Source organism: Rosa rugosa, chromosome 5, assembly GCF_958449725.1.
Source record: "Rosa rugosa chromosome 5, drRosRugo1.1, whole genome shotgun sequence".
In the NCBI taxonomy this organism is placed as follows: Eukaryota; Viridiplantae; Streptophyta; class Magnoliopsida; order Rosales; family Rosaceae; genus Rosa; species Rosa rugosa.
The window spans coordinates 54,804,017-54,817,334 of record NC_084824.1 but is presented as its reverse complement, the minus strand read 5'-3'; the positions used below and the strand labels follow the sequence as shown (position 1 = coordinate 54,817,334).

Genomic DNA, 13,318 nt, shown 5'->3' with positions numbered 1-13,318 from the left:
GTTTTGAGTTGAGGCAAGGCATTGTTTTGCTTATGAAAGTTTGGTAGAATTTTTGTGTTTATCTGCTTGTGAATGTGCATTAAGGGATTTTGTTTTTGATTGAGATTGTGGCGAGGCAATACGGAGCTCTATGGGAAGTAGAACATGTAGATTGCAGGTAATCTCAGCCTGGTGGATTTGGGAGTGTTCACTGATGCCAAATTCTTTCTCAATTTCATATATGTTCTCCTAATGATATTATTACTCTCTTAAATCTAGAACATGCCTTTCATGTCAACAAAAGACCTGAAGCATGAACTAATCATAACTTTGGCATATATTAGATGCATGAACTAATCATAACTTTGGCATATATTAGATCTCTGTTATACATAACTTAATTTACTGTAATGGTGATGGTGTTGGCAATTCATGGAGCAGTAACTTATGTTTTGAGGGAATAAAGCAAGCCTTGGTACTTAGAATTAATTACTAAACTGTACAGAGACATTGATGAATAAGCATGACTTAGTTTTGTAAAGTTTTAGACCATCAGTTTACCCTTCACTTCGATCTTCTCTCCCTTCCCTGATCTTTTCTTTGGGTTTGCTGCTAGATTTCATGATTAGATTGCAAACTTTAGATTATTGTTTATGTAGAATTTATAATGCTGATACTGTGTCTAGCTCTTCTACACAATTATATCAACTTGCCTCTTTCTATTGCTGCAGGTCATAAAAGATGTCTCACTTTTATCTAGGTGGATAACTATTGATCTATATATTCGAGAAGTTGATAGCATGAAATTTGTACTATCCATGAATAGGTGCAGCGATAGCTTGTCAAAACTGGAGCAAGGTATGGGATATTACAGTTCAATTTATTTTTAATAGATGATGACAATACTTGTGAATCATCTGTGGTTATTTTTAATAATGACAATTTATTTTTAATCTATGCAGTTGCTTGCCCATTTTGTGGTGTTTCAGTCTATGATAGGTCACTGCTCAGGTGCTTTTGGGGGTTTGGAAGCTAATGGTAGAGTGAAATCCATACAACCAGGATGGCTCCATCATTCCCTAAACCAATCTGTATGTCTATACTCAGAGTTTCTATGTTTGGTGGTTTTTATTTATGGGGTTCGGAAGCAATTCACAAAGCATTGTCTTAGGTTAATTTCCTTTTATCTGTTTGTTGTTTGTTTATTACTATAGAAATGGCTTCTGATATATGGCTTAGTCATTCCTTAAACAGAAATATTATAGCTAGCAGTTTTGTTTGCTTATCATTATAGCTAGCTTAGTCAAACACACACCGTTCTTTCTTTGTCATGACCTGAATGAATATTTTGGTACCTGCTGAGGATTAGATTCCAATTAACTAAGTTCATGAACTGATTTACTTGTGGGCAGGTGTTACTTGTTATTTTTCCTTTTAGTTAAGTTAATAGGATTTAAAATTTTGTATGGAATCATTTATGTGCCTCTAGCTGTAATCGGCAAACCCCAAGTTGACTTCTTTGATTGATTGTATCGTACTTTTCTTGAACATTCATTACAAAACATGTATCACAATGCAGGTATTGGTACTCTTTTGGCAAACTGTAATGATCTCAAAACAAGTCAAGACCAGGTATTGCGTAAGTTGTCAAGCAACTAGATAAAGGTTTTAAATCAGTTCTTTTATTCTATATGCCATGAAAGGATCAATATTTTAAAGTTTTGAATTAATCTACTTTATGATTGACCAGGGAGGTAATGTTATTCCTGACCTTTCGTTGAATGACTCTAAGCACCCAAGGGAATCCTAGAATGAGTACTGGACTACTGGTATAATTGACACTGTAAGTTAGAATATAAGTTCTTATGGTATGCTGCTTATAACAACTTTGGTTTTGATTCTGTTTTCTTTATTGTAATTAAAAAAGGGAAAGTAATGAGAGATGAGACTCTGGCCATTGGTTACGTTATTGTCATACATATACTTTAGGCCTAATGTATGGAGATAATAAACTGTTAACTAAAAGTTTTTTTTTTTTTTTAAAGAAGACAAAGAACTGGGAATCAATATTGAAGTTCCAAAGGTTACTTTCAGTTCCTTTCTTAATAGCTCATGTTTATTCAATCCTTCATTAGCTCATAGCTTAGCTTAGCTTTCACTGCTAATGGTTTTAATTTTACTTTACTGTTTCATATTCAGTTATTCGCATCAGGACAGTCATCAGGTGTGATGTAATAGTTGTAGTCATCTCGTTTTCAAGCATGTTGTAGATGCACATTAAATGACTAAGACTGAAGGATTGACTGACAATGTACTTTGATAAAGGTCCACTTTGTTGATCGTACCAAAGTGGTTTCTTTCTATTGTTTTAGCTTGCACTCATGACCTAGTTACATTACAAGTGTTTTTAGAGTTAGGTGCGGTTATACTACGACCAAACTTAGTTTTATATTGTTGCATGAGCTGCAACAGTTTCTGCAGTTCTGCGGGAACATGGCACTGTTATTATGGCATCCTTGAAGTGCTTGAAGATTTATGTTGCATAGATATGTTAGAGAAACAAAACTGTAACGTCCTGTATCTTAATTTACCCGTTTACTAGTCATTTGGACGGTAAACGACAATTACTTTCACTTTTACCGTCGTTTCAATACTTTTAGTGGCCCTAAATTGTTGACTTTTTGTTCGGGTCAAAATTTGAGAAGATGTTCTTCATGAAAGTTGTAGAGGACGTTAAACCGAGCGCGTGGATATGTGGTACGTAAAAATCAGAGTTCGTACGTGAAAGTTATAAGCGAAAGATTAAAGTTACTGTTCATGGTTACTGTTTATGGTAACTTTCTATATATATGGAAAGTTACTGTGGTAGGTTTCCATTTTCGGAAACCTACCCCCCCCCCCCCCCCCCGAGATTTTCTCTCTCTTTCCTCTTTCTCCCCGCGTCGGCCCTCTTCCCTTTCTCCTTCGATTTGCCGTCGTCCGGCCATCAATCGGCGAGACCTTGGTGGCTGCCGACTCGCCTCCTCCTCCTCTACATGCTGGTGGTCGTGGGTTGTCACGATTTGGCCGGAGAAGCACGATTTGAAGCTTGGAAGTTTACTATAGCAGTTGACGTTTTCCGGCAATTTCCGGCGATTTCGGCCATTTCCGGCCACCAAACCACTGTCGAAGGCGCGGTTTTTGCCAAGGATCATTTTGCCCCTAGCCTTGAGCCACGATTTGCAGTGTAGAGGGAGAATTGATCAAAACCCGATCTTAGGGTTCTTGAGTTTTCTGGGTTTTTCTTCACCGGTCGATTTCGTGCACTTAAAGGTAAAATTGGAACTTGTTGTAGTTGTGAAAAATGTTGGGTCTGTTGAGTAGGTGGTGCTGCCAAAATTTGGTAGCCATCAGAGGTGGCGGCCGCTGGCGCGTGGGGCCCACGCGCTGCCACTGTTGGTGGCGCGTGGAGGCTTGTAGGGCAGTGTTTTAATTCCGGTTTTTAGCCCATTAAATCCTATAAATTGTGTAGAGCTTGTATGTGAAGTTTGGTAATTTTTGGAGAAACTTGGAATTAATTATGAATTTTGAAGTTTAGGGTTTCGATTATCGAATTACGAGAATCCGACCGTCGGATATCTCTCGGTTCTGCCTTAGAACCTTTAAATTAACGAATTGGTATTAGTGATATAATTTGGGCTGAATCCGAGGAGAAGGGAGATGTAATTATGAGGATTTGATTTTAGGAATCGTATTAAATTGTTGAATAATTATTCACGGAATATAATCGTGTACAGGATGTCGTACCGAGCTCTGGCTCGATGAAGGAACTCGTATACGTGATCGTCGGAATAGTACTGTGAGTGGACTTTTGTTTTTAAGTAAATGATGCATGCATTTATTCTTTGATTATGCTCTAATTATTTATCATTTTACATTTCGAGCATGTGATTTGATTTCGGAGATGGATTTCGTTTTATCTCATATAATTACTTTCGATAATGATTCGTTTCCGAGGTTGCTTATGATTTATAATTTTATTTGATGAATTATTTATTTCCGAGGTGATTTCCGGAATTTTTCTTTTTAGTTATATTCCTATTCATGGATTTGAGATTTTTGGAAAGGTTTTCGAAATGGGATTTCGATGGAATTATTTTCTTGTTTATTTATCGACTTTCGGTTTTGGCATTGGGAATGCCTCGATGATGATTTTGGAATTGGTTTTGTTTCGAATCATGGTGATACTCTTGGCGTGTGGGACACGTCGTTGGAAATTCATTTGCGAGAGTTGGGGAAGCCTTATGTATTTATGGATTTATGGTTATCGGATTTCCCTTTTGCCATACTGTGGGTGACTATTATCATTGCTAGCATTGATCTTCCGCCTTTGTGGCGAGGTGATGGGATCACCGAAGCCCGTCCGCCTTTGTGGCGCTGGTTACTGTCTTTGTGACAGTAATGCTGAAGCCCAGTATCCTAATCGCTACACATAGTGGCGTGTGGGTATATAACGGGAGTATATGGGAGTACTTTAGCCTGGGAGGCTATCACCCGAGCCTGGGAGGCTCATTCGTATGGCTATCTTCTTCCCCTACTCATTATATTATTTCTGGGCTAGCGGGGTCTAGTCCGATTCTTTTAACCAGCGGGGCTGGTCTTATTTTCTTGAGTAACGAAGTTTCAATCCTTTTTACTTGATGGTTGTGACTAGCGGGGCTAGTCGGTTTTCTTGGGTTGAATTATAGTTGTTTTGTTTCTTTAACTTTTGCATGCATCGGGTGTTTAAAGGAAATAAATGTGGGAAAGTATGAAATCTTTTTTCTTTTTAAATTGTTTATTTTTGTCCACTCACGCTAACGTTTTATATACTTACTTTTCCCCTGGGCCCTTCGGTTTTCAAATGCCCAGTTTGCAGGCGAAATTAGATGAGGTCGGGCGTACATGGAGTCGAGGCATAGCCAACAGCATTGCTTCCGCGTACTCATTCTATTTCTGTGTTCTTTGTTACCTAATGGAATAGTATTGCTCTGATAACTTGTGAAATTAATCTTGTAATGTGGGTTGAGACTGTTATCCGATGAAATTGGAGTTGTGTTTTGGGGAGCAGGTGGCTCCAGGAGGATAAGGATGGGTTGATTTAGAAGTGTAAATGTTTTCCTACAGGGTTTGGGTAGCCTACTTTTAGGGGAAGTTCTGCCAAATTTTTGGTAGAATTTCTTCTAAGGTGGGCCCCGCAGGGCCACTTCGGATTTCGGGGTGAAATCCGGGGCGGGTCCTGTCAAAAACAGTGTTTGACAAGTGAGAAGATAGGAGAATAAAAAAAAAATATCTCCTTTTCAATTAGAGTGTTATTTGCTTATTGTGGAGGACATTGAGATGATTTGTCTTGCACAGATTTTATTTTGCAGTTTTGTTTTGAAGGCAGAAAAAGAATAGTTGAGTTCTTGTTCAATGTGTGTACTTGTTAGTGTTTTACTTTCATCCATCTTCCTGGACTTGGTGAAATCAATGGTTGAAAATTATAGAGATCCCTAGTCAAAACGGGTTTCCATACTAGCTTATTCCATTTATCTTAAGCATTCCCTCTTAAACTACTTTTGACTTGGCTAATAAGATAAAATCGTGAGTAGTAGTTGAGTAGGAAAAGTGTGACATATTTACTAACAGACTTCTTGGTACTAGGCAATATAAGTTTTCTGAGATAAAACTTGCTTTTGGCTAACATTTTGAGAACTTAGGGATGTGAGAAGAATGGTAAGACTAATGTTCGTTACTTGCTGCATATTAGAGTATGCACCCTATCGTGATCCCTTCAAAAAAGTCTCCAGAACAGTCCCAAAGTCCCTAATACATAAGTATCCTGGAATTCAAGCAAGCAGTTCTTATTCAATCCTGTTAGTTATATATTGTATCTTAGTTATTTAATATAATTCTATAAATCCCTGAGTCCGTGAACCCTTCAACTATGAATCCCAAAATTCAAGCAACCAGCTCTTGAATTCATGGACTTTGGAATTTGAAATGCCTTTGCAAAAAGTTAGTATCATCATACATTAAAGAGTCAACATGTCTTTGGCTTACCTTTGTTTCCCTGAATATTTTAATGTTTCTTAGGAGCACACAAAAATTGTAAAAGGATAAAAGTGTTTCTGATATTCATTGTTGCATGTGCGTGTGTGTGTACGCGTGCCATGTGTAAAAGAGACAGAGACTGAGAGGGAGAAAGCGAGCAATGCATTGCATATATTTTGAATCTCTGAACAGTCATCCCATGTTTACATTTCGGTAGTTGATTATTTGTTTGCATAGATTGTGGACCAAAAAACTGGAGAGGAGAGGCATGTTAGAATTTATGTGGATGATGGCATCCGGCCAAATGCAAACATGACTGATTTGGCGAAATTGAAGCCTGCATTTAAATCAGATGGGACAACAACTGCAGGTATTTCATCACTCAAGTATCAAGTAGCTTGTTACTCATGATAGTATCTTCATTTATCAGGACTTTTGTCCTTCTTTAATGCATATGAATCAACCATTGTGAATTCAGCTCATTTATTTTTTATTCTAGGAAATGCTAGCCAGGTAAGTGATGGTGCTTGAGTAGTACTCCTGATGAAGAGAAGTGTAGCTATTCAGAAGGGATTTCCTATTATTGGTGTTTTCAGGTATGACATTGTAGTTTTATTAAACAATTGCTGATCCATTGCTTGATTAATGAAAATATATTGGGCTCTTGAGAACTTGAGATGACTATAACTCATAGCAATGAACTCAGACCACTAAGGATCATATTAGTTTATAGTATTTTTGTTGCAAATGTTAAATGAGTTAGTTCCTTGGGATCAATGTTTTTCTTTTGCATGTTTTCTCTTTATTTTGTTGATCATAGAGGTTATGGTTAATCAAAGGGAAATTAGTTGCATAGTTGTATATAACTGCTGAACACTCCTTAGGTTAACCTTGTTATTGAGGTTCTGAAAATAATAGTCATATTACCATCATAGATAGATGAATATGTAGAAAGGTTCAACAAGATACTTTGGTTGACTAAGGAAGAAGACTTCTTTGTAAGACTCATTCTTATGCTCGTAGATATATTTACATCAGCTCTTCTAGATTTTCCATCAATAAAAGACTCATTCTATCTCCCTTAGCCAGTTGAGAAAATACCTACTGCAACTAGGTGCTAAGTGGAGGCTTCTTTAGCTGTGTCTTTGGGGAGTATTCATTGTTGGTCTCTGAGATATTGTAGTTCTTCTGTTAGTCTGTTGGTTCCTTATATTTTTCCTATAATTAGTGCATTTTGTTTCTAACCAGTCCCTGTAATCAGTTTGAATATAATTATACTCTGAGAACTCATTAGGTGAACCACACTAGTATAATTATGAGAGCAGTCAATGGTTTAACCAATATAGCTAGATAAATTAGGGAAATTTGATCACGTATCATATCATCAATATTACTCGCATGGTCTTTTCCTGTAGTTTGCTTGATCTTGTGGATTTGTCTGATTGTATGAAAAGACCAGTACATGGATAATATCTTCCGTAAGGCTTGTTATACCCTAGTTACCAGCTTATGTGGATCTCCCTCACACGCCATTATTAATTAATTTCTGCTTAGTATCCTCATAATCTTTGTGCAAATAAAGTTAGAATTCTGTTATCTGTATACTCTTTATTTAACCAAACCTCTGCTTGCGAAACCAAGGATGAGACTACTCCAAAAGATATCCTCAGAATCTAAAAGATTAAACTAATCCACTGTAATATTGATTTATTGGATTAATCCACTGTGATCTATGACTAAGCTTCTGTCCTTGTTGTCCTTGCAGTGGGAAAGAAAAGCAAATCACGACACAATGGAGAATGTTGATGTTGTCCGGGCAGAGTAGGCAAAGTATGTTCTTAAGTTTAAAGATAGCTAGTGTGTAGGTTAATTAGTAGTTGGAGATATGTAGCATCAGCTTTTGGACATGCATAGTTGATATATAGGCTAGACTTTGACTTACAGTACTGCTAGCTATTTTGTTGTATTGTTTAGTTGGTTGCCCAGATTGTGTAGTGCTTCTGGTTTATTAGCTTGCAGTACTGTGCATATATTTTGTTGGCTGCCCAGATTAGTAGATTTGGGCCATTTTGAACTGATGCTCATGATTAATTTGTGTACATGAGACAATGATGGATTAATGGAAATTGCAATGAATAATTTTGGATGTGGATTTTATGGTTTCATGAATTGGCAGTTTTATTTTCCAGAATGAATGCATACCAATTGTACAGGGGACTACTAAAATGTGTCGTCACAAACTGCAAGCTACAACAAAAGCACACCAAAACGTGTGGTTGCAGCTGCACAGACACAACGCAAAAACCAATAAGAAGTCTATTGTCTTTTTGACAATGGGACAACAGAAAATTGTAGTCTGAAAGGCAAAACAACAACATAAGTTAGATGAAAATATTGGCTAAAGTGTATTATAACAACAACAAATAAGTGTGATTGGACGTGATTACAGACAATATAAAACACGAACTATTAGTGGTCCTTTTTATATTCAGACCACAAATATTTGTCGTCTAAATAATCTCAAACGACAATAAATTGTCGTCGTAATGAGACTGACATAACAGAAAGAATATGATATCTATTGTCTAAACCATTTCCCAACATCACATATGTATAATTTCAAAACCTTTCACACAACACTTAAATGTCATACAAACCTACCCTAGAACGACACTTAATTGTCCTCTGATACTCTTTACGACCACATATAATTGTCGTTTAAAGTAAATTAGCACAACCTTTAATTGTTGTTGTATGAGAGAAGACACTACATACGAGTCTTCATATTTCTTATTTAAGGGCATTCAGACCACACAAATAAGTCTTGCAAATATGCTTCACACAATAGCATTTAAAAAATACTGTGGTTGTTTTGTTTATCAGACAATACAAAACTGTTGTTTGAATGCTTTTAAAGATACAGATCACAATGTTCCCAAAATGCAAAACTCATCAGACAACACAAGACTTTTATTTTTTTATGTCGTCTGAAAAATCAGACGACAGAACACTTCTGTCGTCTGATGCCCCCAAGAGACGACACCGTACTAGACGACACATTTTTGTTCGTTCAGACGACAGAACAGTTATGTCGTCTGAAGGCCTTTTTGGCATAGTGGGTGTTCTCCCAAGATCCTTCATCTCAAACTCGGATTTCAAGTGTTCAGCGGTTTCCCTTAACTCTTTAAGGGTTTCCAATGAAGATCATGTCACCAACACGAACCTCGATAGAATCTGAAACCTGTCATAGAAACGCGCGGGCATTTACGTATCCTTTCCTAATCAAGTACTCACTTAGTGAGTGTTTCAATCTCATTGCAAACACACTCCATGGTCTAGAGCCACTTGATTTGGGTAAATGAAGTTCACCAGGAACCTTCATATATTCCGTATCTAGATCTCTATAAAGATAGGTAATTGCCACATTCGTACGCTGCATGTTCAGTTATTCGAAAATTGCCAAACTGACAAGATAGTGAAGTGTAATGACATCCATTACAGGAGAATATGTCTTCTCATAGTCAATGCCAAGGCGTTTGTGAGAAGTCTTGCACCATAAGACGAGATTACCATCTCTTTTTCTCTTCACGCTTTCTAACTAAGATCCATTAGACAATAGGTTTTTATGTTAGGAGGTGTTGGTATCACTAGCTCTAAAAACCTTCCTCTTCGTTAGAGAATCCAACTCAACCTGGATCGCATCTTTCCATTTAGGCCAATTTTCTCTACGTTGGCATTCATTCATCAACGGAGTGTGGTTCAATATCATCAGACTCGACAAACTCATGCGCAATGAAATGGGCGAATACATCATCAATCATGATGGAGTTTTTATCACACGTCTCATGTACACTAGTGTAATTTTTAGAGAACTCTATATTCTCAGGAATAGGTTCTGATGTTGAGGCGTCCACCAATGATAACCTTAATCCAAAACATTCTCATGAGACGGATTTTGAGTATCGATGATCAAATGATTGGATTATGCCAAAGTATCCTTCGAACCCACGGGTCTCCCACGCATCCTAGCTGGGGTCATGGCTTGTGACGCCAGAGTGCCACTCTCTATGGTGTTGGTGCCATGGCAACCTCCATGTAGGGTGACGCTACATCCTATCATAGGGACGTCCAACTTTGCAGGCATGTTTGCAGCAGATATGTGTGATCTCATCACTTTAGTGGAGATCGAGATGAGACATAGTGGGGATAGGCCATGACAATTCCTGTCGTTCCTGTTGAACATTAACGTTCTTATCTCCCCTAAAAGACCGGAAGACTGTCTCACTAAAGTGATAATCCGCAAATTTAGTGGTAAAGAGATCGCCTGTCAAGGGTTCCAAGTAGCGGACGATAGTTGGAGCTTCATATCTAACATATATACCCATTCATCTTTGTGGACCTATCTTAGTACGCTGTGGCGGCGTAATAGGCACATAAATGACACACTCAAATATGCATAAACACGGGATACTTGTACCTAGTCACTAGCTATAATGTAGAGATAGACTGAGTGGCAGTGGGTCGTAGACGAATTAGCATAGTTGCATGCGATATCGCATAACCCCAAGCGGATATAGGGAGATTGATGCACATTAGCAATGTTTGGGTTACCATCGTAGTCATTTCTGCGAGACCATTTAGCTATGTACATGAAAATATCATGTCCAACATCAGTCTCAATTATATGTAATAATCATCGAAAGTCTTCGATGTAAACTCTCTAGCATTGTCAAGTCAAATTGATTGAATGTAATAATCCGGCTAGTGAGCCCGTAGTCATATGATCTGTGCTCGGAGTGTAGCATAAGCAGTATTATGAGTGGACAATGGCACGACACGTGACCAGCGTGTTTGCGCGTCAATCAACATCATGTAGTATTTAAACCTCCCCAAATTGGTTGAATCAGTCCACATAATCCCCTCAGATTCTATGTAAGAATAGAATAAGTATTTTCGTATCCTTTGCGTAGGACTGTCTCTGTCCTATTTTTCCAGAGGAACAGGCTTTGTAGGACGAGAGAGGGGCCTTAGAAGCAACCAGTAAATATTAGCGTCTGAAACGCTATTGGAAGCAAAGTTGGTGATTGCAGCATCACCTGGGGCGCCATCACCATGATGGACGCCATCCATGGCGTCATGGATATGGACTGCGCCAGCCTTAGGCTGGCGGTGGACAATGGCTGCACCAGAGGCGGAAGTGGCAGTCACACTTAGTTCAGGAATCAATCTCTGATTCTTGCATCGTTTCGCTCGAAAGAATGGATGTCTTTGTGAAGTCTTTAGTAGAAGGATCATCATTTCATGACTAGGATAACCTATCTTGTCGTGGCAAAGCCAACATAGGTCTACATCTAAGAGATCTTCTCTCATAACTTTATTAGAGTTAATAGCTCGAATAGTGGTGACGTAAAAGTCCACTAGAGAGACACATAAGTTTCTTTAAGATGCGCTTTTATTCGCAATCATTAGAATTATTGTAAATGAACTCTTTTTCGTTCTCTATATGCATTTTCGCATGGAATCCATTGGCTCTTAGGAGCATAGAGAGTTTCTGCGACAGTAACCAAGGTGTCATTAGGCAAGAGGAATTGGGCCATTCCATATCCTTGAACTATACCTGATGGCCCAACCATCGTAGTTACAGAGGAATATATAGGCAACATCTCTAAGAATAATTGCCCATGGCAGAGAATGGTGTGCATAATCGCACTATCAGTGAGACATTGAAGTTCTCCACTGTCCATTCCTAAAAGAAAAGCTCAAATGGAGTTGATATGTATGAACTCAACATTTTATTCATAAAGTCAACGGTTACATCAGAGTTTCTAACCATGGAAATCTAATCCAAATTAGCTAATGCAAATAATGATCGTCACTTAACTTCTTTTGGTAGCTCCAAAATAAACATGACCAGGGAAGAAAGAAGAGATATCGGTGGAGCGATGCTCTCTTAAGTACCACTAATCTGAACCCCTTTCCTAGACATCACGCCTACTTTGGGTGAGCCTATTCAAAGAAAAATTAAAAACCAAAGGCATCTACTAAAACGTATGGCAATTGTCAAATGATCAGTAGAATTGCAGCGAGTATCCTTCCCTCTGAAACTCAAAAAGACATCATATGTGTTTGATTTGGAGGAGGAAGAAGAAGAGGAAGAAGCTGCTTCAATGGCCTTAGAGGTCATATTGTATATATGCTTTTGTAAGCTGCGAGCTAGTTAATTAAACAAATTCAGAATAAGGAGTCTTGCTATCATCAAGCTCAGACACAGCCTCTTGATATATTAGGGCCTCTTGATTTGCATCGCATATGCGAGGCAACTTCCTAGTGTTTGCAAGCTATGCACGCATTTCGGCATGAGGTGGTCGGCAACAGGTAGTGCGTCTTTTCCCTTCTTTTTTTTTTTTATTTTTTTTTTGTGAAATGTCTTTCACTTTTTCTTTTTGACTGGACTTGGGACTACCCTTGTTGTCTTGTATTACTTTACTAAAGAAATGGAACCTATTAATAATTTACGATAAGTTAACGAGTTGAAGGCTAGCTTTTCGGGCATAATCCAAAGCCTTTCTTAGTAATGCGGCATTGGAATTTTTTGATTCATACTCTGATTGGAAAACCAACTCCAATGGTTTCATGAGACTTGTAAATGGGTTATTCTTGGTATCATAATGATATTAGCAAGGGGTTACTCTAGGCTTTCGTCCTTTGCAATGATATTTTTTAGCTCGACTTTTTGTCCCTCTGTTTATGATAAAAGGGTTTCGGCTTCCACTCCTTCCCATAGGGGGTGTTTGTTATACCCCTCCTTATTTTCTATAAGAGCAAGTTTACCCGTTGGGTCACCAGGTCACTAGGTCAGGACACTGTTCACTATCACTGGACATATGTTTCCACCCGTTAGGTCAGGGTTACCAGTCAGTTACTGTTCGTTGAATATTTTATTAATTTTTTTAGTGTGAATGAGAAATGTATGAGGTAAATAAATAGTATTGATGAACATTTTGGAAATGCAACCAAAGATATTTTTTTTCTAGATAGACAAATTTTGAGGAAATAAGAAAGATAATTTTTTTTTATACGAGAGATTTTTTTTTAGGGAATAGAAATTTTATTACAAAGTACGCGTACGATTCAGATCGTACATGAGGGCATCCAGGATTAAATCTAGAGCATTTACAAACCATTCATATGGACATTAGATTCAAAGCTGTAACTAGCAAGTCTATGAGCTACTGAATTTGCCTGTTTAGGGGCAAAACTAACACTGACATCAGGACTAGAATTC

At 37.9% G+C, this 13,318-nt stretch overlaps 1 protein-coding gene across 1 annotated transcript; it reads left to right on the top strand.

The window, feature by feature from the left end:
* Nucleotides 1–1,334, top strand: LOC133712855 (phosphoenolpyruvate carboxylase 4-like). Its single transcript, XM_062138973.1, has 3 exons — nt 1–157; nt 711–837; nt 942–1,334. Exons 1-3 carry the CDS (start codon nt 131–133, stop codon nt 1,013–1,015), a joined length of 228 nt encoding a protein of 75 aa, XP_061994957.1. The 5' UTR covers nt 1–130; the 3' UTR covers nt 1,016–1,334.
* Nucleotides 1,335–13,318: the final 11,984 nt, after the last annotated feature.

Excerpts from the sequence above, each read along its gene's own strand:
- LOC133712855 (XM_062138973.1), top strand. The coding sequence starts at position 131 with ATGGGAAGTAGAACATGTAGATTGCAG. Across the intron at positions 158-710 it reads GTAGAACATGTAGATTGCAG|GTCATAAAAGATGTCTCACT; the intron begins GTAATCTCAGCC and ends CTATTGCTGCAG. Across the intron at positions 838-941 it reads CTTGTCAAAACTGGAGCAAG|TTGCTTGCCCATTTTGTGGT; the intron begins GTATGGGATATT and ends TAATCTATGCAG.